Genomic DNA, 27,860 nt, shown 5'->3' with positions numbered 1-27,860 from the left:
AGAGGAGCCTGGTGGGCTACAGTCCATGGGGTCGCAAAGAGTCAGACACGACTGAGCGAGTAACACCTATCCTTTGCTCTGATGCTTCTTCTACCCCTTCAGGTCTTTAAGATTCCCATTGGGATGGACATCCCTTGAGGGCAGGGGTCTTGTCTCTTAGTCACTGCTGAGGCCCGGCACCTAGACTCAGACCTGGAATGTGGTGGGGGATTGACAGGGACCTGATTGAACTGTGTGTCCTCTTTCATCCAAACTCAAAACCAGGAGCTCTTTATTCTCCCTCTCCATTCCCTGCTCTCATTTCACCATCCGTGGTTCCCATTTTTCACTCATGATGTTACATCTTCCAGCCCCTCAGCTGCCATCTTAGTCCAGGTGCCATCTTACCTTTAGACCATTGACACCCTTGTGTGTGTGCGTGCTCAGTCGCTTCAGCCGTGTCTGACTCTGTATGACCCTCTGGACTGCAGCCCACCAGGCTCTTCTGCCCATGAGATTCTCCAGGCAAGAATACTAGAATGGGTTGCCATGCCCTCCTCCAGGGGATCTTCCCAACCCAGGGATCGAACCTGAGTCTCATATGTCTACCTTCCCTGGCAGGCAGGTTCTTTTACCACTAGCACCACTTGGGAAGCCCATTGACATCCTTACCTACTGATTATTTCCAGCTTGTTTCTCCTCCCATGTCTAGCTGGTTCTTTTTTCAAGTTGTCTTCTACAAAGCAGCCAGATTAGTCTATTAAAACTCTGCACAGGTCATCATTCCCTCTCTCTCTCAAAAAACAAACAAACAAAAAAAAACAACCCCTTTTTCAACAACTCTCTGAGATCATCCGGATCCCACAGACTTTCTGGCAACTGAGTCTCCACGACCTAACCCATGGACCTTCCTTTCAGGAAATCTTTCTCTCTGGTCACAATGGTTTACTCATTATCTCTGCTGATCCCCTATGTTCACAGACCAGTGTCTCTCAAACATCTCCACTATAGACTCCTTAAACTACAGAGGAGGGTGACTCAAGTACAAAGAAGGAGATGTTGATTTCAAATTGTGTGTCTTATGTTAAGAACTCATACAAAAGTTTGCATTCCTAACATAATATATCCATCCGTGTTTGTCTCAATATATAAACATCTTGATCTAGATCATAGCTACTCTGTAAAACTAGATGAGTCCAATCTCCAGGGTCTGGTAAGATGTATCCAGGTAAGCTGATGGTTTGTGGGTCCTCTAGTTCACCACAGAGCAGAGCACCATTCCCCGCAACAAACCCACAGTCAATCCTACTGGGTTCCCTCCTCCCTACCCTGACTATTTGGGACGGCAGTCACCACCTCCTCTTTGATCCTATCCACTGTAGCTTAAACTATGGACCACCTTTTCAAAAACAATTCTGTTCCCCCAAATAAAAGGTAAGCTCTTTGAGACTAAGAGTCTCTGTTATACCAGTATGTATTCCCTGGGTGTTGCATGAAGCTCTAAGCACAAATGGCTCTCAGCAACATCTTCTGTATTCCTCAAATGCTTTAAAGTGTCTCTTAACATTTTCGTTTTATACTGATTTTTTTCTTTCTTCTCTTTTCTTTCTCTCCTGTCTTTTGATGGCATTTCTTTCCTTCTTTCTCCTGTTTCAGGTCTGAATGAACGAAACACTGACATTTCTCAATGGTAGGAGTTTTTCTGTGCCATGCTTTCAAATGCTTCCAACAGAACAATAAACAGAGTGACAAGAGTAACAAAGATTGGCTTATAAATGTATTTGTTTGTTTTTAGCATTTTAGCAAAGTCAGGCCCTGTGCTCAGAGATTTATTTGACTTGTTTCATGATAACACGCCTGTTGAGAATCCCTCACTGAGGAAACGTGGAACATTCCAGAAAAGCAACTCTCAGCTTCCTGGAGACCCACTTCTTGTCTCAGTAACAGCCCCAACAAGTGGGAAGAATGAAGGCAGAGAACTCAAGAGAGGAAAGGCTTTGAAACAGAGGGTTAACATGAGACGAGGGTCACTCATTAACTCTGTTCTCTGTGGTCCCCATTAACCAGGTGATTGAAAGGGTGACAGAAAGGATGTGTCAGCTGAATCACAGAATGCTATTGTGGCTTTCTTCCTCTTAGTGGGCACGCACGCATGCACACACACATACACACACTTCCCTCCAACCTTCCCCCCACACCCCCAGCCTTTTTCAGAGGCTGTAAATAACAAGCACCTCCAGCCTCACGGCATCAGTCGTGCAAGCAGCACTCTTTTCATCTGTCACTGGCTGGGTGCATCAGTGAGTACATAATTGGGGTGGGGGAGGGAGGTTGTGTGCCCGGTGGGCATGGTCGCCTGGCTCCAGGTGAGAATCGACCTTTCTAGTTGGTGATGTGGCCACATCCAGGTGGCCATAGCATTGACGATGAGAACCCGAATGTATACATACAGAATCAAGTAATCACACACCACATCTTCATTTTTTGCCCTCTTGTTGACTGGCTGAGCAGTTATTAGTTGGAATTCTGAGAAGGCTTGTATTTCCTTTCCTTATGTTTGTGTTTTCCAGTCTATTAATAGCAAGTCCATTATTTGCAGCAAACTTCTTCAACCATGAAGGCCAATTTCCATTAAAAATTGTTTTCAAAAATTATCCAGAGGGAAACAGAGTTGGTGCTTTTCCATAGACAGAACTTTCTGATTTCTTTGAAGCCTGTGCCGACTTCTTTAGGCAGGCAGGAATGTGCCAATTTGAGGGACTGCGGTAAATTTTAATAATTTGCTCTGTACAGTCAATCTGCACTACCTATCAGCCCAGCATTGAAACGCTTAGGCCAGGATAACAAGAAAAAAGGGGATAAACCTCCCCTGGGACTCTGGTCTATTGGTGTGCCAAGCCAAGTTTTTAATTTGGAGAGCAATTCTGCAGAAATGAACAGAAACTGCTATCTAAACATTTTAATAAGAATAAGCCCCCAAGCCAATATGCAATCGAGTGCACTGCTTTCTAGTAGTTTCATTTATACAACAGCTCCACAAGCTGTTTTGCTCTCCATATTCAGATAACCCTCGCCTCTAGGGTGACCAGAAAAATGATATTTTAATCATGCGCCACATCTGTGATCAGAAATACTTAATGAAACACTCTGATGATCGTATGGTAACAAGCTTCAAAGAACTCTTTCCCAGATTTAGGCAGGATCCGTTTGCTTCTTGTGACAATTTTAGCAGCATATTTTTCAGTATCCTCTGCAGGAATCATTACCCAGAGACATGTGCTTGGGGTGAGGTCCAGCAGTTTTTTCAGTTAGGGGATTTTGCTAGCATCCACAGAATCTCTGGATCAGTGCTGTCCAATAGAAATACAATGCAAGTTGCACATGTAATTAAAAATTTTGTCATTATATTAAAGTAGAAATAAATTGGTGAAATTAATTTTTCTAGTACATTTTATTTAACACAACATATTCACAATATTGGGCTTCCCAGGTGACGCAGTGGTAAAGAATCTGCCTGCCAATGCAGGAAGCACAGGAGATGAAGGTTTGATCCCTGAGCTGGGAAGACCCTGGAGGATGGCATGGCAACCCACTCCAGTATTCTTGACTGGAGAATCCCATGGACAGAGGAGCCTGGTGGGCCACAGTCCATGGGGTCACAAAGAGTAGGACATGACTGAGGAAACTTAGTGTCAATAGCATCCACAAGATTATTGTTTTGATGTGTGAAAGTGAAAGTGTTAGTTGCTCAGTCCTGTCCAACTCTGAGACCCCACAGACTGTAGCCCGCCAGGCTCCTTTGTCCATGGAATTCTCCAAGGAAGAATACTGGAGTGGGTTGCCATTTCCTTCTCTTTCTGACTTACTTCACTATGTATCACAGGCTCTAGGTTCATCCATCTCACTGGGAATGACTCAAATTCATCCCTTTTATGGCTGAGTAATATTCCATTGTATATATGTACCGCATCATCTTTAACCATTCACTGTCAATGGACATCTATGTTTCCATGTCTTGGCTATTGTAAATATTGCTGCAATGAAATGTATGTGATTTTAAGCCATAAAGTGTGTGGGATTTCATTCAACAGAAAATGAATGCAATAACATCCCAATAATAAATATAACAATAACAGATCGTAGTATTCAGCACTTACTACGTGCGAAACATAATCAATTGCTTTAGCTCATTATTCCTCACAGCGCCTCCTAAGTGTGGCACTGTTATTACCGCAGTTTAGCACATGTAAAAGCTGGCTCAGGACTGAGGATGCGGGGCAGGGGTCCAGCCCGGGGCTGGAACTCTGAAGAGTCCGGTCACTGTGCCACACCGCCTCCTATCCAGAGAGGGGCCCCTCGTGGAAGGACTGATGCTGAAGCTGAAGCTCCAAGTCTGTAGCCGCCTGAGGCAAAGAGCAGACTCATTGGAAAAGACCCTGATGCTGGGAAAGATTGAGGGAAAGAGGAGAAGCGGACGACAGAGGAAGAGATGGTTGGATGGCATCACCAACTCAATGGACATGAGTTTGAGCAAACCCTGGGAGACAGTGAAGGGCAGTGAAGCCTGGTGTGCTGCAGCCCATGGGGCCCCAAAGACTGAGCACAGCACAATATTCAAGAGCTGATGATTTAGTGGGGACCAGTGGTACAGACTAAGAAACAGCTTGGCATCATGGTATGAATTTGCTGCCGCTGAGACGTGCACAGGGTGCTCTGGAGGGTTGGGGGCAACATTAGGCCAATCTGGAGTGAGGGAAGGCATCATGGAGAAGGCAGTCTTCAGCTGTGTCCTACTACTTTGTTTAGTGGTATTTATTTGCTCCTTAAATTTTTCCAAATAATATGCAAAAATATAAAGAAGAAAGTAAAAATCATATCCCAAATCTCTTCACCCAGAGATACTCACAGTTGACCACTGGTGACCTTCCAGGAGTGTATGTGTGCGTGTGTGTGTGTGTGTGTGTGTGTGTGTGTAGATAGCATATTTTTTATTATCATCATTAAGGTTGAGGAAAACGGCTTAGTTATTCAACTGTAGCAATATACCCACCCAAAACTCAACCACCAGCCTCAAACATATGTCTGCATTTTATTTTAGGAAAACATAAACTGGGTCACAAAACATCTTCGGAAAGAAGGATAAGTCACGAAACACACAGAAGGGATCTGAATTTGCAAATGTGGGGCCTCGGCCTTGTTCAGAGGGCGAGGCTGACGTGAAAATTTCCGCTTCCAGGAAAAGCGAGGTTCACTCAAGCTGCAAAACCCAGCAGGTCATTAGATTTACAGCCTCTTTAAAAGGGTTGAGTTATGATGGCTTCTAGGTATCGATTAGCTGAGCACACCCACCCGGAATTCAGCAGAGAGTCAAGGGATGAGAAGGAGAGGGGAGATGGTGGTGGTGATGGTCTTGATGTAGTTTTCAAAGTCACTTCCGAAAAGGGCGATGAGGAAATAGTTGAGTATCCCAGCGAGGGACATGACGAATAGGAACAGGATAATGCGTTTCCCAAATATGTAACCAGGCGTGCTGGAAAGGAAGGAGAGGGAAAACTGGAGAAGAGCACAAGTGACACCAATTTAACAAAAAATATTATCACTTTGAAATACATGGGGTTTAAAGGATACCTCCTTTTACTCAAGAATGCTCCATTTACTTCATATGAAGGATGGACGTGTCTTAGCTAGTATTAGTCATTGAATCTAGTTGAGAACCAAGCAAAAAGAGCCTTGAACCCATCACCATCAGGGCTCTGCTCTCTGGTTTCTCTGTGCCATGGGAATGCCAGCACCCGGATGGTGTGAAGGTGGTGGCTTCCAGGGTTCTGACCGGATATTAGGAACCCATGGATTCATGAAGACCCTCTCAGGAGTGCCTGTAAGAGCCATGCTGGCAGCTGTATGTAATGCAGGATTTTCAGTGCCTCTGTGTGAGAAGGGATGGTATACATGAACCAAGAAGCCTGGTGGATTCTAAGAGATGCTCTCGCATCCGAGGGCTCAGTCTGCTGAGGATGCCTGGGAATAACTCAAGTTCCCACTAATGAGAGCTGGCCTCCAGGGCTGGAAGGCAGGCCCTTACATACGAAGCAAATCAAGGAAGGGAGACTTTTTAGTACTGGATGATTTCGTCTCCTCTCACTGGCTCTAAATCCTACACTGCTTCCACAGAGCATCCACTGGGGTCAGGAGGCATCTCTCCAGTGACATGTGACCACACAGCTATGTTCAGCAGCCGCCCTGGTTCCCCTCCTCTGCAGCATCCTTCTGTGATGGCTCTGGATGGTCCGTTCCTGCAGCACTGGTATGTTTTGAAAGTTCAGCCAAGTGTGTCACCAAGTGAAAAGTGAAAGTGTTACTCAGTCGTGTTGTACTCTCTGCAACCCGATGGACTGTGGTTCACCAGGCAAGAATACTGGAGTGGAGCACCATGCCCTCCTCCAGAGGATTCTTCCCAAACCAGGGATCGAACCCGGTCTCCTGCATTTGCAGGAGCATTCTTTACTATCTGAGCCACCAGGGAAGCCCCATGGGTCACCAAGGCTGTTAGTTGCTAAGGCTGTTAGTAAAGACCCCAGCAAGGGGACTCCTTGGCACTCAGGAGGGCTCCCCAAGAAGAGCCAACTCATCTAAACAGGTTCTTTAAGGCTACCAGGCCCTTGCTTGCTATAATCTAGAGAGTAAAATGTGGTATCCATAGGTTCAGTGTTAGAAATTTTATCTTATTGAAAGGGACCCCAAAGGTTCATGATGCAACTCCTAGTTTTCCTGTGTCAAGTTTGAAAATAGTTTCGCAGCCGAGTATCACCTCCTCGCTCCTCACAGTGCTCCATGGACCAGCAGCACAGCAGCTTGTTGGAAATGCAGATGCCCAGGTCCACCGGATCAGAACCCACACTGTGGGCAAGCTCCCCGTGGGACTCGTGGGCACAGCAGGATCTGAGAGGCACCCCCAGTTGACAGCTCCCTGCTCCTAGGCCAGTGTGTGCCTCTCTCCTTGGTTTCCTGCTCACAGTCCTGCTCATGAAGTGACCCATTCTAGCTCTTTGTTAGGAAAAAAAAGTATGGTCCCCAAAGAGAGTGTTCTGAGCTGAAAGGCGCATGTGCTCCGCCCCCACATTCTTATGGTGTAGTCCTAAACCCCAGTACCTTAGAATGACTGCATTTAGACAGAAGCTCTTTAAAGAGGTGATAATGGTAAAATGAGAACACTAGGTAGACCTGAACTCACTATAACCGGTGTTCTTATAAAAAGAGAAGGTCAGGGACTTCCCTGGTGGCCTAGTGGTTAAGACTCTGTGCTTTCCAATGAAGGAAACCATAAGGAAGGTAAAAAGACAGCCTTCAGAATGGGAGAAAATAATAGCAAATGAAGCAACTGACAAAGAAGTAATCTCAAAAATATACAAGCAACTCCTGCAGCTCAATTCCAGAAAAATAAGCGACCCAATCAAAAAATGGGCCAAAGAACTAAACAGACACTTCTCCAAAGAAGACATAGCAAACACATGAAAAGATGCTCAACATCACTCATTATCAGAGAAATGAAAATCAAAACCACAATGAGATACCATCTCACGCTGGTCAGAATGGCTGCTATCAAAAAGTCTACAAAAAATAAATGCTGGAGAGGGTATGGAGAAAAGGGAACCCTCTTACACTGTTGGTGGGAATGCAAACTAGTACAGCTGTTATGGAGAACAGTGTGGAGATTCCTTTAAAAACCGGAAATAGAACTTCCATACGACCCAACAATCCTACCGCTGGGCATACATACTGAGGAAACCAGAACTGAAAGAGACATTTGTACCCCAATGTTCATCGCAGCACTGTTTACAATAGCCAGGATGTGGAGGCAACCTAGATGTCCATCAGCAAACGAATGGATAAGAAAGGTGTGGTACATATACACAATGGAATATTACTCAGCTATTAAAAAGAATGCATTTGAATCAGTTCTAATGAGGTGGATGAAACTGGAGCCTCTTATACAGAGTGAAGTAAGTCAGAAAGAAAAACACCAATGCAGTATATTAATGCATATATATGAAATTTAGAAAGATGGTAATGATGACCCTATATGTGAGACAGCAAAAGAGACACAGATATAAAGAACAGACTTTTGGACTCTGTGGGAGAAGGCGAGGGTGGGATGATTTGAGAGAACAGCATTGAAACATGTATATTATCATACGTGAAATAGATCACCAGTCCAGGTTCGATCCATGAGACAGGATGCTCAGGGCTGGTGCACTGGGATGACCCCGAGGGATGGGATGGGGAGGGAGGTGGGAAGGAGGGTCAGGATGGGGAACACACGTGCACCCACAGCTGATTCATATCAATGTATAGCAAAACCCACCACAATATTGTAAAGTAATTAGCCTCCAATTAAAATAAATTTTTAAAAAAAAATCCTGCTTTCAATGCAGGGGGTGCAAGTTTGACCCCTGGTCAGGCGAGCTGGGATCTCACGCAGCCAAAAACTGTATTTTTTAAAGAGAAGGTTAGCGGGGTTTCCCTGGTAGCTCGGTGATAAAGAACCCACCTGCCAGTGCAGGGGACAGGGGTTCGATCCCTGATCTGGGAAGATCCCACATGCTGTGGAGTAACTAACCCCATGTGTCACAACAACTGAAGCCTGTGCTCTAGCGCCCAGCAGCCACAACTACCGAACCCAAGCACCACACCTACTGAAGCCCACACACCCTAGAGCTGGACTGAGCTCCAGAATAAGAGGAGTCACCGCAATGAGGAGCCCACGCACCACAACTAGAGTAACCCCTGCTCCCTGCGACTAGAGAAAAACCCGTGAAGCAACAAAGACGCAGCACAGCGCAAAATAAATAATACATTTTTTAAAATGTTTTACAGAGACAGCTACAACATAGACACACACAGTGGGAAGACCCTGGAGGACACAGGGAGAAGACAGCCAAGTACAAGCCAAGGAGAGAGGCCTCAGGAAAGAACAGCCCTGCCATTGTCTGGAGTTTGGACTGCCAGTCTCCAGAACGATAAGAAAACACATTTCTGTTATTAAAACACCCTGGTCTGCATGGAGCACTTTGTTCTGGCAGCCTCAAAGACAAATACAGAGAATTACCTGCTAATGTTGGTAAAGAAGTGGAAAGTAAAGGAGTCTATTTTTTTTTTTTTTTTTTTAGCCAGAGAATAGAGGCTTCAGAGAAATTAAATTGTTAAAAGTCAAATATTGTAGTGAGTCAGATTTATCACATGAATGAGGCCACCATATGCTCATTACAGAAAGGAGGGAAAGTGATTTGTGAAGCTATTTCAGAACCTGTTCAAGATAAATCTGCAGTGAAGGATGAAACAGGAGTGCCTCCCGATGAAATAATGGTGTTCTTGGTCTGGGCAGGATGTTTCTAAGGACTCGAGGTGTAGCACCCCTCAAGGAGGCAGTCCTCTGGGTCTAACTCTTCCCAGACAACTTCTCCAGGGATGTCATTGCCTTTGTCGCCGCTGAAGAGGGCTCTCTGATCACTTCTCGGCCTTTTGGCTAAGATCAAGTAAAAGAGGAGGCTCTCTGAACTGGGCGGCCTTATCCACCAGAAAGTGAAAGTGAAATTGAAGTCACTCAGTTGTGTCTGACTCTTCTCAACCCTATGGAATGCAGCCCACCAGGCTCCTCTGTCCATGGGATTCTCTAGGCAAGAATACTGGAGTGGGTAGCCTTTCCCTTCTCCAGGGGATCTTCCCAACCCAGGGATCAAACCCAGGTCTCCCACATTGCAGGCAGATTCTTCACCAGCTGAGCCACAAGGGAATTCCAAGAATCTGGGAGTGGGTAGCCTATCCTTTCTCCAGCAGATCTTCCCAATCCAGGAATCAAACGGCGGTAGGGGGAGGGCGCTATTATGAGACATGGAGAGGGACAAGAAGCGGAATGGAGGGGGGTTGGGCGCTGGGGCCAGCAGGTGGGCAGCAACCCCTGCAGCATCTTCCCCACCCTTGGAACCCATCAGCGATTCTGATCGCTCCGGAACTGGTGGCAAAGTGTAATTCGAACCTTTCTTCTCTAAGTATCATCATTTACTTTACTAAAACCCAGCTTTCCCAACCCAGGTCTAAGGAAAGGACAGTCGTCGCCTACACTGTCTCTGTCTGCCATCGGCGATTGTGTCTGACTTGCGCAACATTCTTTCCACGGGTCCCTGATGTCTGTTACTCAGGAGAACTTGTCACAAGGTGCAAGCTTTAGCTCTCCTTCCCCTGGCATGCTTCACTCATGGCAGGCTTTGGGAAGCCAGACAGGGGGACATAATTCAAGGCCCAGATGCGGCAGGGTGGGAGGAGAGGCTGTGGTTTTGCAAGGCGTGCTTTTAAAGCATCCTTTGGGAGCCCAGCAACATGTGGAGGATTTTTTTTTTTTTTAATGGAAAAACTAGTCAAGGGCCCTGGCTGTATTTCCAGAACCAGCAAAGTTCAAGGAGGAAAAATGATGAGGGATTGAAGTCGCCCTCCCACCTCCAACCCCTCGTGGTCCCTCCAGGTCAGCAGAATATTGTTGAATGACCACTCTTCCAGCTGGAAAAGCGCCACTCCCTCCGTGGTTCTTACATCATCCCAGCGGCCTACCTCTGAGTTCTCTCCCCCAGGTAGCCAACAAAGTACTTCTGCCTCACGAACAGGTACATCAGTCCAGCAAAGGCTGCAGGAACTAAGAGGAGAAAGGGCAACACTCGTGTTAGTGTCCTAGACGCCAAAACTAAGTACTAAGTGAACCCAGTACTAATACAGCCATTAGGTAATCAGTGCTGGTCACAAAACCGAGCAGAGGCCTCAGCTTCTGCCAGTCAGGGCTGACGCGAGGTTCAGCAAAGAGCCAGGGACAGGAAGCATCCTGAGATCCTTAAGACTAGTCATGCTACCTTGTACTGGCATCACAGTGTCGTTTCATACAGTCTTTTCACACCCGTCATCTGGTCTGAATCCTTTTCACGTGACTGGTGCCATCTTTTTCTTTATTATGCATTTATTGGATTTTTGGCCGTGCCGGGTCTTCCTTGCTGTACCTGGACTCTCTCTAGTTGTGGCAAGTGGGGGCTACTCTCCAGTTGCAGTGAATGGGCTTCTCACTGTGGTGGCTTCTCTTGTTTCAGGCACGTGGGCTCAGTCATTGAGGCACACAGTCTTACTTGCCCTGAAGTGTGCTGGATCTTCCTGAAGGAGGGATCAAACCTGTGCCCCCTGCACTGGCAGGCAGACCCTTAGCCGTTGAACCACCAGGGAAGTCTTGGTGTGGTCTTTTCTATTTCCAGATGTGGAATCATGGATTCCAGCAGTCAAGGGACTTGTGTAAGATTGTCAGCTGGTAGGTGCATGTACATGTATGCGTGTGTTTGTGAGTGTGGAAGAGGAAAGCTAGACTTGCTCCCAGAGCCCTACTCTGAGGCTGGTCCTTACAAAGTACACCCTTCACCTGTGGACCTCCGGGAATCATGATGCTCAACCTTTTCTGAACAATTGCTACGGTTTAGGAAAGATCTCCAGGGAAAGAAGTGCCCTTTGCATTCCAACCCTGTGAGGAATACACACAAGTCAAACAACCCCATGGAGTCCTGAACGCTTGGAGCCAAGAGTTAGAAACCCAGCCCCATCAGGACTGTTACGATCAGGAGCTAATGCTTAACTCATTCTATTAATACATTTGACAAAGGGCTGATTACACTTTTCCCACCTATCAGGAATACTATGAGACTGTAGAATGAGATGGCTGGATGGCATCACCGACTCTATGGACATGGGTTTGAGTGAACTCCGGGAGTTGGTGATGGGCAGGGAGGCCTGGCGTGCTGTGATTCATGGGGTCGCAGAGATTCGGACACGACTGAGCGACTGAACTGAACTGAACTGAAACAGAAGTACAGGTATAAAAGTTCTTCAAAATCTGCCCCCCACAGTGTTATTCAAATACCAAATAAAGTGCATTAACCGAGCACTTGTTATGTGTCAGGGAGCGAGTGCTCCAGGCACTCTGGGTACTCAGGTCTCCAATCCTCTCTTCTCTGATGGTTTCAAAATTGTGACAACTCACAGCTGCCTTGGACAAGGTTTTTCCTGGTTGGTCCCTTCCAGATGGCTCTGAACTAACTTATTGGCCCACCTGTCACCGGAAACTGAACTAAACGTGAGCTGATAGAAATCAGGGTGCAAAGTGACTGAACTCACTGTCCGTATTTGGGGATCGGTGCCTGCCTCTGGCATGGACCTGAACTGCCTTGAAACACCAGGAGGGATGTCGTGCATTCAAAACCAGGGTCTGAAATTCTCGGGTTTGAGCAGGTTCCACTGAGGTTTGGGCTCCTGCTCTGTAATGTGATGGGTTTAGGCTGGTTCCTTTCACCTGAAAAATTATCCAATCTACCATATTTATAGGAAATGACTATTACACCAAGCAGGAGTGACTGACAGTTTTTCTCCTGGCGATGCCAACACTTGTTTTGGCAGAAAATGCTTACTTCCAGGCCCTGAAACCCTTTTCAACTCCCTTTATCCAACCAGAATAACTCCAGATTCATCTCTATCAAGTATCATCTAAGAAGACATAAAAGGAATCATAACTCCTACTCTAAGTGTAGTTTGACTTCATTTTTCAGGTGATGCCAGACATGTTTCTTATTTAACTGAGGATAGAAAGTGGGAGATTAAGACGTTTCCTGACAGCCTTATGGATCACCTCGTGCTCCTGAAGTGTTTTCTGCTCCCAGCCTTCACCTCTCTCCTCTCTCATTGCACCTGATTCTCTTCCTTCATGGCGTGTCTCACCCTTGGCAACGAACTTATCCATTCATTTATTTTCTGTGGTCCATCTTGCCAACTGCTGTGTGCTTCGCCACCATCTCTGTCGTATTTACTGCTGTGTATCCAGGGAACAGGGCTTGGCACATAGTAGATGTTCAGTGTATACTTTTATGGAAATTAATAAAGTAAGAGGACACATGTAAAAAACCCAGAATTTATCCTGAAACCCCTGGGAGTCCGTCCTGGCTCTGTTACCCACCAGCTGAACAACCTTGAATAAGTCACTTATCTCCCTGAATCAAAGGATCCTCAAAAGTAACAACAGGGGGCAACAACGTCCACTTTACCTACTTCATGGTGTGAGTGACCACAATAAGGATGAAATCATCTATCGCAGGACACTAGCAGCCTTTTCTCTCGCACGGCTGTGGCTGGGCCACAGTGTGTGGCCAGGTCACACCAAACCTTCAGCAGACACAAGGCCAGTCTCCAAAGTGGACCAAAAATACCACTCGGTTTCCATTTAATTTTCAATCAGTTTTGGGACTCCAACTTGCTGAAGTCAAGACTGTGGGCTGCTGAGGACCAGGGAGGCTGGAGACCTCGACCCATGCCAGAAGGAGAAGCACCATGCAATAGGCAATGAGCAGTCAGCCAGGTGACGATCGCCCAGAACAGACACCTTGTGCTCTCATTCAGAATGCCCTTATGTCTGAGCTCATGCTGCTTAAGGCTTCTGAGTCACATTTAGCCTGAAACCACCCTTGTCAGCGCAGCCGTTCTCAACCAGCCACCAGGGAGCCAGCATTAGCGATACATTACCACTGGGCCTCACGCTGGCACCCTGCCTGCTGGCTCATGACCTCCGGAGGGTCTCACCTCTCCGGGGCTTTGCAGACTGGAGCTGGAGGGCAAGCAAAATCTTTTCAACAAAAAAGCCTACACTCGCACCTCCTGGTGACACACGTTTTGGAGAGAGCACACACAAGGAGAAAAGCCCGGGTTACCTTGGCTGCAGAGAAGCCCAGCGGTCCAGAGCATGACAAGGAAGGTGGGGTAGGCATCCACACAGTTCTGGCTGCAGAACAAATAAACAAGGGGAAAAATATCAGAGGACGCAGTTTAGTCTGAAAATTACCTGAAACCCTAAATAATAATCACTGTTTTGCAAGGTGGTCTTCCCAGGTGGCCTAGTGGTAAAGAACCCGCCTACCAATGCAAGAGACATAAGGGATGCGGGTTTGATCCCTGGCTCAGGAAGATCCCCTGCAGGAGGGCATGGCAACCCACTCTGGTATTCTTGCCTGGAGCCTAGCAGACATGGACAGAAGAGCCTGGCAGGCTGTAGTCCATAGGGTCACACAGAGTCGGACATGACTGTGGTGACTTAGCACACACGCGCACACGTCTCACAAGGCATGGACTCCATTCATAATTCCTCTGACCTCCAGAAACAGAGAGCAGGGTAAAGCGGACACAAGCTTGGAATCCATCTACTCCTTTCCCCAGTGAAGCCATTTCTTGATGGATTCTCCTTGGCAGGGGTCCTGCTCCCGGCTATGCCAAAGCACTTCTTGGAATTGAAAAGTGAGTGACACGGACAGCATGGCTGGGTGGCAGTCAGGGTGGGGTCAAGAGAGGGACACAGCTAAGCAGACCTTCAGGTCAGACACACAAGTCAGCTCAGACACGTGGGCCAAGCTGAGGAAGGACAGGTGAGCCTCCACATTACAGGAGCCAGGGTGGATTAGGCAAAGGTGGTGCTCAGGGAGTTATCCTGCTGATGCTTTGTCAGGGCGCAGTCCTGGCCCCCGCGCCGGGGTCTGACACCCTTGGTCTCCTTTAAGCTCATGGCAATTCCGCCAGTACACATGGAAACTGCATGGTTTCCTGTGGCTTCTGGGACAAGTAGCCACAAACTCAAAGGGTTAGGACAAATGTATTATTTGCAGGTCAGAAGTCTGAAGTCAGTCTCGAGGGACCAAAACGAAGATGTCAGCATCACTACATCCCTTCTGGAGATGCACTGCTTCTGTCTCTTTGCCTTTCCCAGCTCCTAGAGGCCACCTGTGTTCCTTAACTAGAAGCCCCATCCAACCTGAAAGCCAGCCATGGCTGATTACGTCTTTGCAAACTCAGCTCTCCTGCCTTCTTCTTGCACATCTGAAGGACCTTTGCAATGACGTTGGTCCCACCCAGATAATCCCAAAGTCTCTTAATTTAAACTCAACTGCTTAGCAACCTTAATTCCCCCTTGCCATGTAACATAACCTATTCATGTGTTCCTGGGGTCAGGATGTGAACATCTTTAGGGGTCATTCTTCTGCCTACCACAATTTTCTCATGTGTCAGATGAGAAACTAAATCTTGGAGAAGCTGAAGATAACTTACCCAGGATCAGCCAGCTACAGAGTAGCAAAGCCAGGACTTAATACGACTCTAAAACCAGGACTGTTCCTCTTCAACCCTACAGGCACACCTTGGAGACAGCGTGGGTTGAGCTCCAGACCACCACAATGAAGCAAACACTGCAATAACACAACTCACAGGAATGTTCTGGTTTCCCAGTGCACATAAAAGTTATGTTTATGCTACACTGCAGCCCAATAAGTGCGCCATAGCATGATGTCTAAAACACAAGGTACATTCCTTAATGACAAATATTTTGTTGCTAAAAAATGCTATCTATCATCTGACGATGCAGGGCCGCCACAAATTTTCAGCTGGTGAAAAACACAGTATCTGTGAAGTATAATAAAATGAGGTATGCCTGCACTCAATTAAATAGTGAGTATCCTTTTGAAAAGCTTCAGTTGAGATCAGGACAATCTATCCAGACATCCATGGAAACACAACATAACAAGACACAGAAGGATGAACAGGGAAAGGCGATGCAACAAAGCGGGAGGGGCACATGATGAGGATTGGTCCCCAACCTGACATTAACCAGCTGTCTGTCATTGGCAAAGCAATTTCTCTGGATTTGGTTTCCTTACTGGTAAAACCAAGAGACGAATAATGAATAACTCTGAAATCCACTTAAGCTCTAAGAGTTGATGGTCTAATGTACCAGTTCTCAAGGTGTGGTCCCTGGATCAGCTGTATCAGAATCACCAGGGACCGTCTTAAAAATGTAAATGTTAATGTCTTCCTTGGACCTACAGAATTAAAAATTCTTGGGTCTGCCCGGTAAGATTTTAAAGAGCCCTCCAGGTGATTCTGACACATGCTCAAGTTTGAGAACCACGGCTGCTACTGCTAAGTCACTTCAGTCATGTCCGACTCTGTGCGACCCCATAGATGGTAGCCCGCCAGGCTCCGCCGTCTCTGGGATTCTCCAGGCAAGAACACAGGAGTGGGCTGCCATTTCCTTCTCCATGAGAACCACTGGTCTAAGGTAATTCAAACTACAGAGGTAAACTCAATTTTCTTCAGACTTACCTGGCAGTTCAGTGGTTAAAACTCTGTGCTTCCAATGCAAGGGTTGTAGATTCAATCCCTGGTCAGTGAACTAAGATCCCACATGCTGTGTGATGCAGCCAAAAAGGTATTAAAAAATGTAATTTTCAAAATACATTTGGCCTTTTATCCAAATTCCTTTCTTAGAGTCTTCCTTTGGCAGCTTCTTGATGTGCTTCTCGTGACTTTTCTCCTAAATATCAACCTTCAAATTGATAGGGTCTCATGATTCAGTTGGTACCACTGAGAACCCTGGAATGACCAGCTTTTGGTCTGTCCCTTATAGAGCCCCCAGGGAAGCTGGACTGTGTCCCTAGCCACAGGGGACTTCATGTCTCTCTGATGGTCAAAAATTCTTTACTGGAGAAGTTGACAAGTGGAAAAGATAAGAAATCAATGTACCCTGTCCTGGGATATGGGCATGGGGGAACCAACAAAGTCTGCTGACTCACCAGGTGCTCTGGACACCCAGAACTTCCACTGATCTATGGACACAGTAATAATTCCAAAGGACAAGAGCCCCTTAAAGATCTACCATTTGGGGTGAAGCACTTAGTGAATAAGAGCCTCTTGATTAGGGTGAAAGAGGAGAGTGAAAAAGTTGGCTTAAAGTTTAACATTCCAAAAATGAAAATCATGGCATCTGGTTTCATCACTTCATGGCAAATAGATGGGGAAAAAGTCGAAATAGTGGCAGATTGTATTTTCTTGAGCGCCAAAATCACTGTGGATGGTGACTGCAGCTGTGAAATTAAAAGACGCTTGCTCCTTGGAAGAAAAGCTATGACAAACCTAGACACTGTATTAAGAAGTAGAGACATCACTTTGCCGACAAAGGTCTGTCTAGTCAAACCTATGGCTTTTCCAGTAGTCATGTATGGATGTGAGTTGGACCATAAAGAAGGCTGAGCACTGAAGAACTGGTGTCTATGAACTTCAGTCCTAGAGAAGACTCTTGAAAGTCCCTTGGATAGCAAGAAAATCAAACCAGTCAATTCTAAAGGAAATCAACACTGAATATTCATTGGAAGGTCTGATGTTGAAGCTGAAGCTCCAATACTTTGACCACATGATGCAAAGAGCCAATTTACTGGAAAAGACCCCGAGGCTGGGAAAGAGTGAGGGCAAGAGGAGAAAGGGACAACAGAGAATGAAATGGTTGGATGGCATCACAGACTCAATGGACATGAGTTTGAACAAACTCCAGGAGAGAGTGAAAGAAAAGTCTGGTGTGCTGCAGTCTACAGGGTCACAAAGAATTGGACACAACTGAGCAACTTAGAATGCATGCATGTAACTGAATCACTTTGCTGTACGCTTGAAATTAACACAACATTGTAAATCAACTCTATTTCGATAAGACTTTAAGTTAATTAATTAATGAAGCAAATATCATTAATAACAGTAATAGGATCAATGCCAATCAATAGAACCAATGCAGATGGATCACGTTCAAATCACTGGACAAGTCCATGCTACTTAGAAGTGAGCCTAGGGTGAAAGGAGCAGGGGAGAAGAAACCTCAGGGTGTCATTTACCAGAATGCATTTTTGTGAGACACCAAACCTTTAATGCGTTTTTTTTAAAGGAGGGTTTCCTATAGTTCAATAAGACCTCCCCTTCTTGGAGAACCAAGCATCACAGTGTCTCTTAGCACTTTAAAGGGTCTCCAAAGTCTTGCTGTGGGGAACCTGTTACCCTGTCACACCTGTTAACAGCCCACGAACTTGGAACCTATGGGACCCATTTTGGAAAATTACACACGTCCAGACACCCATCTTCTCTCCACAGTCTCGCTCACCTGCACCCCTGGGGAAGAGTCTTAGGTCCCTTAACTGAGACTTCTCTCCAAAATGCAAACTTTGACTGCTCTGCCTGCTCTTATCAGCTGAGAACAGAGCATCAACCTATGTGTTAGACACAAGATAAGACAGTCAAGGTCCTTTTCTCTCTCAAAATCAGACTCAGCTCTGCCCTCAAGAGAGACAGGTGGTAGAGCAGCCGATTAACCAAAGTCCAGTCTGAACTAATGACATAACCTGGCTGGGACGTCTTGTTTATCGACAGTCCCCAAATCTTGAACGGTCTGTATCAGCCCACAGTCCTATTTTATGCTGAAAAACATGCATTAGTCTTTTCAGTTCGCCAGCATCATTTATTCTTTATGCTATCTTCCCTTTCTATGGCTCTAAACATTTATAATCCCACACTTCATCAACCAAGACTTTTAATGGCATAAGCCTATGACAGGTACATTTATGTACAAATCATACACACATGTGCCTCTCGATCTGTATATTAAAACTGAGTAAAGCTTAGTTTCCTATGGATAGCAACAGTAAATACATGTTCTCTTCTTCTTACATCCCCAAGGCTCATCTCACACCCCTCTTGGGTGCTTTTGGAGGCCCCTGGGGAAGCTCTCATTGGGGATGACTTTCTTCCTGGTAGTTTCCTGGCTGAGGCGCTCAGACCGGAGGCCTTGGGGATGGCCACTGGGCAGTAACAACTGCTGCGTTATCTCCAGAGCCTTCCACAATCCACATCAGGCATACACAGGTTGCTCCAAGCTGGTCAGGGAGGAAGTGGTCTTTGTAACAGAACCAAGGCAGTGTCTGGATGACCTTTATCTTACAGAAAATTCTTCTCCACCCCCGCCATAGGTCCAACCTCTCCACAGCTCACTCTCCTCCCCTCGGTCTCCTTCCCCTCTCTTGAATGGTAAGTAGGAAAGTCAGGACCCCCAGGCAGCACTGATTGCCCACTACTCTCCTCTAGCATCTTCTGATCTCAGGGACTGCACGCCATTGCAGAACTTCCAAACTGTCTTTCAAATGACAGCACAGCCACCCCCACAGGGCACTTCCACAATCTGGAGGCTGGCCATGGGAACCAGGTGTCAGTGCGGTGGCTTCGTCTTCTTCTTTTTTTTTTAATTTATTTTTATTTATTTGGTTGCTCCGGGTCTTAGTTGCAGCATGTGGGATCTAACTCCCTGACCAGGGACCGAACCCAGGCCCCTTGTATTGAGAGTGCCGAGTCTTAACCACCAGGGCAGTCCCATGGCAGCTTCTGAGAAGGAGAGCTGGTTCACTCCTGGAAGAAAAGGCAAAAACCAGGCGGCCTGGCCTGCTGTGGCTCTTCCTCATTGCTGGCATGATGGAAGCTTAGCTTCCCACCTGGTACAGAGAAATTCCCCTGCCCCAACTTCTCCAATACTGACCAGCTGTGTTCATAAGAACACAGTGCTGCTGGTGAGAACGCAGTGATCTGGGTGGGAAGAAGCTTCCCATTCCAGTCGGTCTGGATTCCTGGTTTTTGTATTCCATTTTCAGGGAGGTTCTGGCATCATCCCCAGTGGAGCATCCTGTCTTTGCTCCTCTCCGCTGACCCCTGCACATGGCACAGAAGGGCTGGGGGTGCCCCACACATGATCCCCCTCTCCCATAAATGTGAACATCTTACATGGCTTAAAGCCACACCTTTTGACTTCTCCCTACCCTTCTAGAACTTTCCTTGTGTGGCCCTAAGCCCCGTTTTAGAAGGCTCTCTGGGGAACATCAAAGTCACCTCCATGCCAAGACTGAAGGCCAGCTCCCTGGCAGCTTGGGGCTACAGCCACCCTTTCTAACAAGCCTCCAGTCACAGGCATGGAGAAGCAGGCCACAGGCTGATGGCTGAACCCTTTGTCTAAATGCATTTGGCAGAGAGGAAAATGAGTGTTTGAATAACACCGTTCAGATTTGCATCCCAAATAGCATCCCTCCTTCTTCTCTGAGTTCAGGTGTTTTCTAGCAACCTTTCCCTGCAGAAGTAACGAAGGAGAGATAGAAAAGCAAATGCACAGTCCCCTCATGCTGTCTGTCTTGGTTGCTCCAGGAGACCAGGCTGAGGTGCCCGCGGGGCAGCAGGCAGCTGCCTGCCAGTCCTGCTTGTTGCTTCTGATGCCAGCTGGTGAGTAATGGCTGGTTTGCAGGGTGGCACCTCGGGACTAACCCCCCAGGAAATTGGTCAATTCCTTGACCAGATGACTGGTTGACAGGTTTCCTGACCAGGCAGGAGTTGTGAGGTCTACTTCCTCATCCTCAACACCTCTGCTTCCTCTCTTCAAACACCAGCACCTGCTAAGATGATGAAAAGTACCCCCAAAGTCTCCCAGGGGAAGTTCAAGCTTCCCTGGAACCCACCCACCACCACCCCCACCCCCCCGCCCCGCCACACCCCAGCCTCCAGAAGGTTGTCCCAGACCCACTCTGGGTCAAAGAGCAGTGTCAGAGTTTGGACTCACTTGGCAGTGTAGACCCGCTCAAAGGCCAGCGTCCCGGTCCTCTGGAAGCTCCGCCCATTGTGGGTCTTGCTTTCGTGCTCCACCTTGTGGGCAAAGAACCCTGCCGGAAGGAAAGGTTTGGATTTATAACGAGCACGTATCCCGAGCCTGGTATCTTCATATTTTTCCTGGAAGGTTAAATGTTTCCTTCTCTCGACCTCTAAACAGCCCTAATTGTCCTCCATCAAATGTCACTGAGCACAAAGGTATTCAGCTGCCGCTGCTGCTGCTAAGTCACTTCAGTCGTGTCCGACTCTATGCGACACCATAGACAGCAGCCCACCAGGCTTCCCCGTCCCTGGGATTCTCCAGGCCAGAACACTGGAGTGGGTTGCCATTTCCTTCTCCAATGCATGAAAGTGAAAGTGAAGTCACTCAGTCGTGTCCGACTCCCAGCGACCCCATGGACTGCAGCCTACCAGGCTCCTCCGTCCATGGTATTTTCCAGGCAAGAGGACTGGAGTGGGGTGCCATTGCCTTCTCCAGGAAGCCCGCTACTCTTGACTAATTGCTATGTTTGCTGTTGGTGAGGCAGTTGTGAGCAAGACACGCCCCCAGCTTTCAAGGATGCTACCACCAGAAGAAAGAGCCCAGCAAGGAAAGAAAGGCCTGCAGAGAGACTCGCGCTGAGACTGAGAACGCGGAGCCGTCGAGGGTCAGAGAGGGGCAGCAATTCAGCGTTTGGGTCACAGAAGGACTCCGAGAGAGAGTGACGTGTAAGATAAAACCTGAAGGACGAGCAGATGGAGGGGGCCGGGGACAGCTGGGGAGACCACTTCACTCTATCGGAATGGAGTACCCGGAGGTCCAGCAGCAAGACCCTCTGGGGCTAGTACATCCAGTTTACTGGGAGACGGCGGGGGAGGGGCTCGGTAATGGGGAGTATTAACCTGGTAGAATTACAAATGAGGCGGAAGAGAGGTAGACAGTGAGTTGCTCTTTCAATGCCATTTCTCTGTTCTCACTCGCCATGCGCCAGACACTCAGCTTGTGTCAGAGAACAAAACACACACAGAGAGCCTTGGCCTCAGGAGCTTATGTTCCAGCAAGCATACAAGGAGAGGAGACAGACCACACACAGGAAACAATATGTAAGAATTAAAATCACACGGTGTGCCGAGCTGTGCACAAAAGCGAAGGCAGAGCAGGGCAGGGGCCTCCAGGGGTGCTGGTCAGGGTGACCAGAGGGAGCCTCAAGGAAAAAGTGGTCAGTGAGCCAAGGCTGAGCAGATGGTGGCAGGGACGTAGCCCTCAGGCCAGCAGCGTGACCGTGACCTTGAGGAGAGCCACGTTAAGAACTTCTGAATTTATTGCCATCTTGAGGAAACATGGAGTTACTGACAGGTGTAGGCTGATGAATGGCATCGCCAGAAAGCCACTCTGTCTTAGCGCGGTGAGGGCTTAGAGGGGTGCGACCCAGGACAGGGGGAAAGACAGCAGGGAGCTGGTTAGGGTGATGGCTGTGGGATGAAGAGAAGCTGGGGAGACAGAGTCTGTCTTGTCTACAGGCTGGATGGGGGGGAGGGGGGAACACAGTCTCTCCTTCCCTCTCTCTCCCACCCCCCCTATTTTATTCCTTTCCTCCTATTTCAAGAGTGAAAAAAGGAAAAAGGGTGACAGTCAGGTATCCCACTCACAGGATTTCTTTTTATCAACTTCACATTAGCCTCCTCGAAAAGACCTGAAAAGGATGCCTCATCCATTGTGTCCGTGGATAAAAGCCTTCGTGATTTGCTTTTTGGTGAAAGCACATTCTTCTCCTAGGGCTGTGCCCATACCGCACAGAGCCGCAGGGCTGGCTTCATGATGTTACTCTGGTGGACGCCGGACACATGCTCTGTGAAGCACATCCCCACGCTGTCGACAAGGGCACTGTGGCTCAGAGAGGTTGAATAACCTTCTCAGTTCCTCCACTGGGGAGCAGGAGGGGTGCTGGCATTCGAGTCCAGCTGGGCATGCGAGAGTGTGGTCATTCTGTTATCATCACACAGAAGCTCACTACAGGGACTCCATCAGAAATGTGGGGTCTGAATAGCCAACTGTCTGCTCTGGACATCTCTTCTCCCCATAGAATACAGTGGAAATTCTGATCACTGTCTTTCCAGAACCCAAGGTGATGCCCGTGCCTCTGAACACTTAAGCAGGGACGGTATTAAGAAAGTCCGAGGTTACTTCTGCGACCAGCTGCACGGTGGGGCCCTCCTTCTCTCAGCCTGCCGCTCTTCTTCCTCTCCTTGCCCAAGAACAGCCCCTTCCTCTTTTTTAAGTCTTAGCCCTCCACCTGCAACCTTGACCCTGCTTTGGCTAGCCTCTTCGGGTCTTCGTTCATCGATGTTTGCCCTACTTCATGAATCTTTGGTCTCTGTTTTTCTCCTAATCTTTACCCTTGAAACATGCTCAAATCTCTCCTAACCTCAAAACAGAATAAAAACAAGCCCCTCTGCCCTGAACCCCCACTAGGGTGTACCTCTCTTTCCTTCCGAGCTGAACTTGAAAGAGTTGGGCCACGTTTGTCCACTCCTCCAAATACTGACACCCCATACTCCATATCCTTGACCATGTTACAGAAACTATGCATGCAGAGAGTATTCGCACGCTGCTCTTGGCTGGCTGCTAACATCAGGCCAAACCAGAGGGACGGAGAGAGACCAGAGGGAGAAGGCTGCAAACGGTCACCAAGAAACTACCACATGCTGGCCTCTGCCAGCGACTCAGGTATTATCTCAGGCAACACCTTCAGCCACCACACGTGGACAGTATTAGCAACCCCACCTCTCCGTTGAGGAAACTGCAGGTCAGAAAAGGTGAATAACTTTCTCAGGATCTCATAAAAAGATTCTGAGATTTTCATTTAGTATGAGTCAGCCCTGTGATACACAAGAATAGCTCACACCTCCATCATTTTAACAGAACTGGTGTCTGGAGTTCAGGAACAGATTTCTTGCATGAAAAACACCCACCTGCATCTTAGAAAGAAGATGGCAAGTTGCTGGTGGGTGGGGTGGGAAGGAGTAATCTGATGACTAGGGACTCTGGAAACCAAGTCGGCTGAGAAATTATATGTTGGACCAGGGATATTACAGGTGACTTTGGAAACACAGAAGTTGCAGGCACACTCTAAGCTTTTCCAAGAACAGACACACCAGGTGGATAGAAATCAGAGGACAGCAGGTTTCAGTTCAATGTAACAGAGAACTTCCCGAGCAGTGAGTGTTTGAATGAATGAATCCAAGACAACACACATCATATAAACTTCCATGTTTTGAAGTAGCTTTGAATCCCAGTTTCACCACGACCGACTCTGGAATCTCCAACTAACTCTCTAAGCTCTCTAAGCTCCACTTAGTTCTTCTGTGAAATAAGAGTAATAATAGTAGAATCTTTCATAGGGTGCAAGGATTCAATGAGATCATGTTATGACCAGCACGAAGCACCATACACGACACAAAGCAAATTCTCTATACGCTTGACAATGGGAAGAGTGAGCCCAGTGCGCTGTGAGCGCTCCGTCCTGGGAGTGTTCAGTAGGGGCTGTTGAGGATGCAGTCTAGACTTCTGCTGTCACCATTCACAAGGTCTTCATGCACAAGGCCCTGGGTCCCTCCCCTCAGCTCACTCTCTCCCCCTTCAACCTAATTAGTTTGGCTTCCCGTGGGAATCATTTTCTCCAAAGCTATGTTTCCCAGGTTTGCTTCATGTCAAAGCTGCTGGCACCCTGGCTGAGAAGTGGGAGGCCCTCTGGATGCTACGCAGAGGAAATGCATCTGTCTACACGACCTGGGAAACCAGGCTTTGGTAGTTGTGGTCCAGGTCCCTCAAACTTTAAATGTGGTCTGCATTCCCAAACATGCATTATGCTGGATCAAGCTGGGAGGGGGCCTCGGGTTCAATGATCTTGATGACTCCTGAGTGTTTGGAAGGCAGAGGAGGAAGTTCACAGGGTCGGTGGGCTCTGTCTGTCCCCTGGGAAATTGGGAGCCAGAGTGAGCCCCCCTCACCCCCATACTGTCACAGACACAGGGGCCGAAACTCCTTGTCTTGGGACAAACACAAATACACAGTGCCTGGCAACAGCATGTAAATCATTCCTAAAGCTAACAGGAAGGGTTTCGAATGTAACTGAGGTGGGAGCAGAGTTTTTGCATATTTTCTGCACTCAGTACAGTAGGTAGGTAGACCTTTGGCTGCAACCTTGAGGTTAATTAGAATTGCAAAGAGAGGTTCTGGACCTCGGTTGGACCTTTGTGTTTGCCTAAAAGCTCAAGGTTAAAACAGGTAGAGGTGTTATCTCCCAAGTCACTTGAGTTTCTCTCATTCCCCTGCACCAGCACACTGAACAGGGTTAAAAGGCAGTCTCAGCATGACCTTGCTGTGTGCCTCAGAGACGAGCAGGGCTGATCCTCTGCCTCTGAAGGGAGCCAAGGACTCCTTCTGTGGCTTCAAAACTGCCCCAACCATTGCAAAATCACTCTGTCCACATGGTGCCCTTGCTGGTCACAGGGCCGGGGACGGGGAGGAACAGAGGCCGTGACATGGGCACCATGCTGTCCACACCACCACAAACACACCCCAATCGACAATGTGTCCAGGATGAAAAGTCTCCAGCCCAAAGCAGGAGCTGGTCCACTCTCGTCTCCCTCCCCCCAGGAAGCGTCATCAGCTCATGGGACCGTGTCAGCAAGGCCATCGCATCCCGTTGTCACCTATCCAAGATGGCCAGCCGAAAGATTGTGGTTAGAGCTCAGACATGTGGCCATCTATCCTCTCTCCTCCCCACGACCTAATCTCATCTGACAAAAATGATTAGAAATTTGATCGTCTGCCTCAAGTCTGCTCAGGGTTCCCCGTGCTTCTACAGAAAAGCCCAGGACTCACCGGACACTCCAGAGCCAGGTCCCAGGGCATCTCGGGGGAGGGGGAGAGACTCTGTTCTCACGGTGGGGGGCACCACGCGGCGTCCCCCCACTCAGCTCTGGACCGGGGGCCTGCAGCTCAGGGTGGATGCAGACCTCTGCATGGGCGGCTGAGGGGACCCTGGCTCCCGTCCCCTGTCACCAATCTTGACAGGTATCAGGGAGGGCCGGAGAGGGCACCCAAACAACTAGCACCCATGCAGCTGCCTCCACAGGGACTCGAGGCTTCACAGCAGGCTTCCTGCTTCCTGCCCGCCCATCTTCTTCTGTTACCCTCCCGTTTCCTGGGGGCAGGAACCTGGTTTCCCTGTTTGCTGCTACATCCCCATGGATTCAGGACCCTTTCTGGACCAGGCAGAGAACCCGTTGGGGGTATGCAGGTTGAATGAATGATCTTTTGAAGATTTACAGAGACTAAGAGAGTCCCAGCATGGCATCTGCGTAAAACAGCAGTGGCTTAGGGCCATGGCAGCCTCACCCAGAGCCATTCGTCCCCTCTCAGAGCTGCAGCTCTGTTGTATGACACTTACTATGAAAATGTTTGGGTCAGAAAGCTACCAAGTGTTGTTCCACAGAGGAAACAAACTTGGAGTATGCAAAGTTGGTCTCTCTGGTGCCAGGAGGGCATGGGGAGCCTTACTCTGTGCCCAGAAGGCTCATCACCAACCTAAGACCACACTCAAGTTGGGGGAAAATATCAGGATATCCCAAATTGAGTGAATACCCACATTTCCAAAGTGTAACAGTATATGAACATTCAGAAATTACCATTAAGTTACAGAGTAAGTCTTCCCCTTTTTTTCTCTGTCTTCATAAACTGCAAATCCCAAAGATACGAGCCATGCTGATAAAAAGAGTCTGAGACAGTCCTAATGTAGGAATTGAAAGAGAAATTCCGCACTGTCCTGCCTTTCTCAGTTCTAGGTCCCTTGCCTGGGTTAAGTGACACCAGGGATAATGGAAATCCCCTGGAGAAAGGATAAGCTACCCACTCCAGTACTCTTAGGCTTCCCTGGTGGCTGGGATGGTAAAGAATCTGCCTGTAATGCAGGAGAACTGGTTTTGATCCCTGGATCAGGAAGATCCTCTGGAGGAGGGCATGGCAACCCACTCCAGTGTTCTCGCCTGGAGAATCCCACGAACAGAGCAGCCTGGTGGGTTACAGTCCATGGGGTCTCAAAGAGTCGGACACGACTGAGCGAAAGCACAGCACAGGGTTAATGGAAATGCAACCCTCAAACAAGGAAATCCTTCTGACCCTCTCTCCCTTTATGTAAGTACATGATGTCTACCAAAGAATGCTTCAAAAATTACACATTGCTAAAGAAAAAGTAAGTATTGCAAAGGACATATTTCGTCAAAAGAAATTAAAAAGCAGTACAGAGGTAAAATAATGAAAAAGTGAAGTCCCCCCTCACACTGGCCAAATTTATTTTTTTTTAGCCTACAGGTAACAGGTAACTCCTACTGCCTGAAGTCAGCCTGCTGTACCGGGTATAACCCAGTGTCTGAGTGAACATATATCTGATTGTCGCTTTCAGGCTTCCTGCCCTCCAACTGGCCACAGTAATTAATAGCTAAAGTGCTGATTGCAAACACTTCAGTGATGGTTTCTGTACAACCAACTTGCTGCTCCAGCTCTACAGACATGATTAATCATCCCCATTAAAGCAAAAGAAAGATGGGGAGAAGGAAAACTCCCAGTTCACAGAGAAGTGCATGCATCCCTGTACAGTCAAATAAAGACACAAACACAGATAAGAAAAAAGTGTACACACATATACACACACAAACACACAAGTGTTTAAGCCTGACTCTCAAACACCGAGACACCAGCCGACCCCGAGGGAGGGGCTTCCCTTACCATTCTGGACCACACTGATGAGGGTGACAATGGCCAGCAGGACGATATTGCCCACGGCTTCTTGGTCCATGGTTGTTTTGGGTTTCTAGCAGGACCGCTCAGCTCCCTGGCACCCCACACCCTCACTGTGCAGGAAAGGGAAGTGGGAGCCGGACTCTGCCTTTCATCATTAGAATTTCCGAAGGTCCCAGCACAATTACAGGCCTTCTTCTTCCTTTTTTTTTTTTTTAAATAACTAGCCACGGAAGTGCCCCGGGCTCAGCCTCTCCTGCCAGAAGAAGCAGGGCTCAGGAGTAGAGAAGGAAGGGAATAAAAAGTGAAACTTGTTTTTTATTAATGGAGCACCTAAAAGGTCTGTGTCCAGGGTACCGTCTTTCTTTCTCTCTTTGAATTCCTAGGAAAATAAATGAATGCTTGACACACGGCGGGGTGCAGAGTAGCAGCCGCATAAGCCCTGGATGAATGAACGAACGAGTGAAGAAATGATGATGTTTCTATGGGTAACAAGCAACAAGAGGATGAAAACTAACCAAGGGGGCTTCCCTGGTGG

General features: G+C 47.8%; 1 protein-coding gene across 2 annotated transcripts; it reads right to left on the bottom strand.

Annotated features, from left to right (window-relative positions):
- Window positions 1-5,054: 5,054 nt before the first annotated feature.
- On the bottom strand, window positions 5,055-27,468 carry ALOX5AP (arachidonate 5-lipoxygenase activating protein). 2 transcript variants are annotated; one of them, XM_055426309.2, is made up of 6 exons: window positions 27,311-27,468; window positions 20,495-20,594; window positions 13,755-13,825; window positions 10,582-10,663; window positions 5,329-5,509; window positions 5,055-5,236 (listed from the first exon to the last, which is right to left on the bottom strand). In XM_055426309.2, the coding sequence occupies exons 1-5, from the start codon at window positions 27,378-27,380 to the stop codon at window positions 5,347-5,349; spliced, it is 486 nt and encodes a 161-aa protein (XP_055282284.2). In that variant the 5' UTR covers window positions 27,381-27,468; the 3' UTR covers window positions 5,055-5,236; window positions 5,329-5,346. The 2 variants fall into 2 exon arrangements, with proteins under 2 accessions (XP_055282284.2, XP_055282283.2); XM_055426308.2 differs by having other exon boundaries at window positions 5,055-5,509.
- Between the last annotated feature and the right edge of the window lie 392 nt (window positions 27,469-27,860).

This window comes from Moschus berezovskii, chromosome 13 (genome assembly GCF_049115385.1).
Source record: "Moschus berezovskii isolate FMDL1 chromosome 13, NW_MosBer_1.0, whole genome shotgun sequence".
Taxonomy (NCBI): Eukaryota; Metazoa; Chordata; class Mammalia; order Artiodactyla; family Moschidae; genus Moschus; species Moschus berezovskii.
This window is presented reverse-complemented; position numbering and strand designations above follow the sequence as displayed.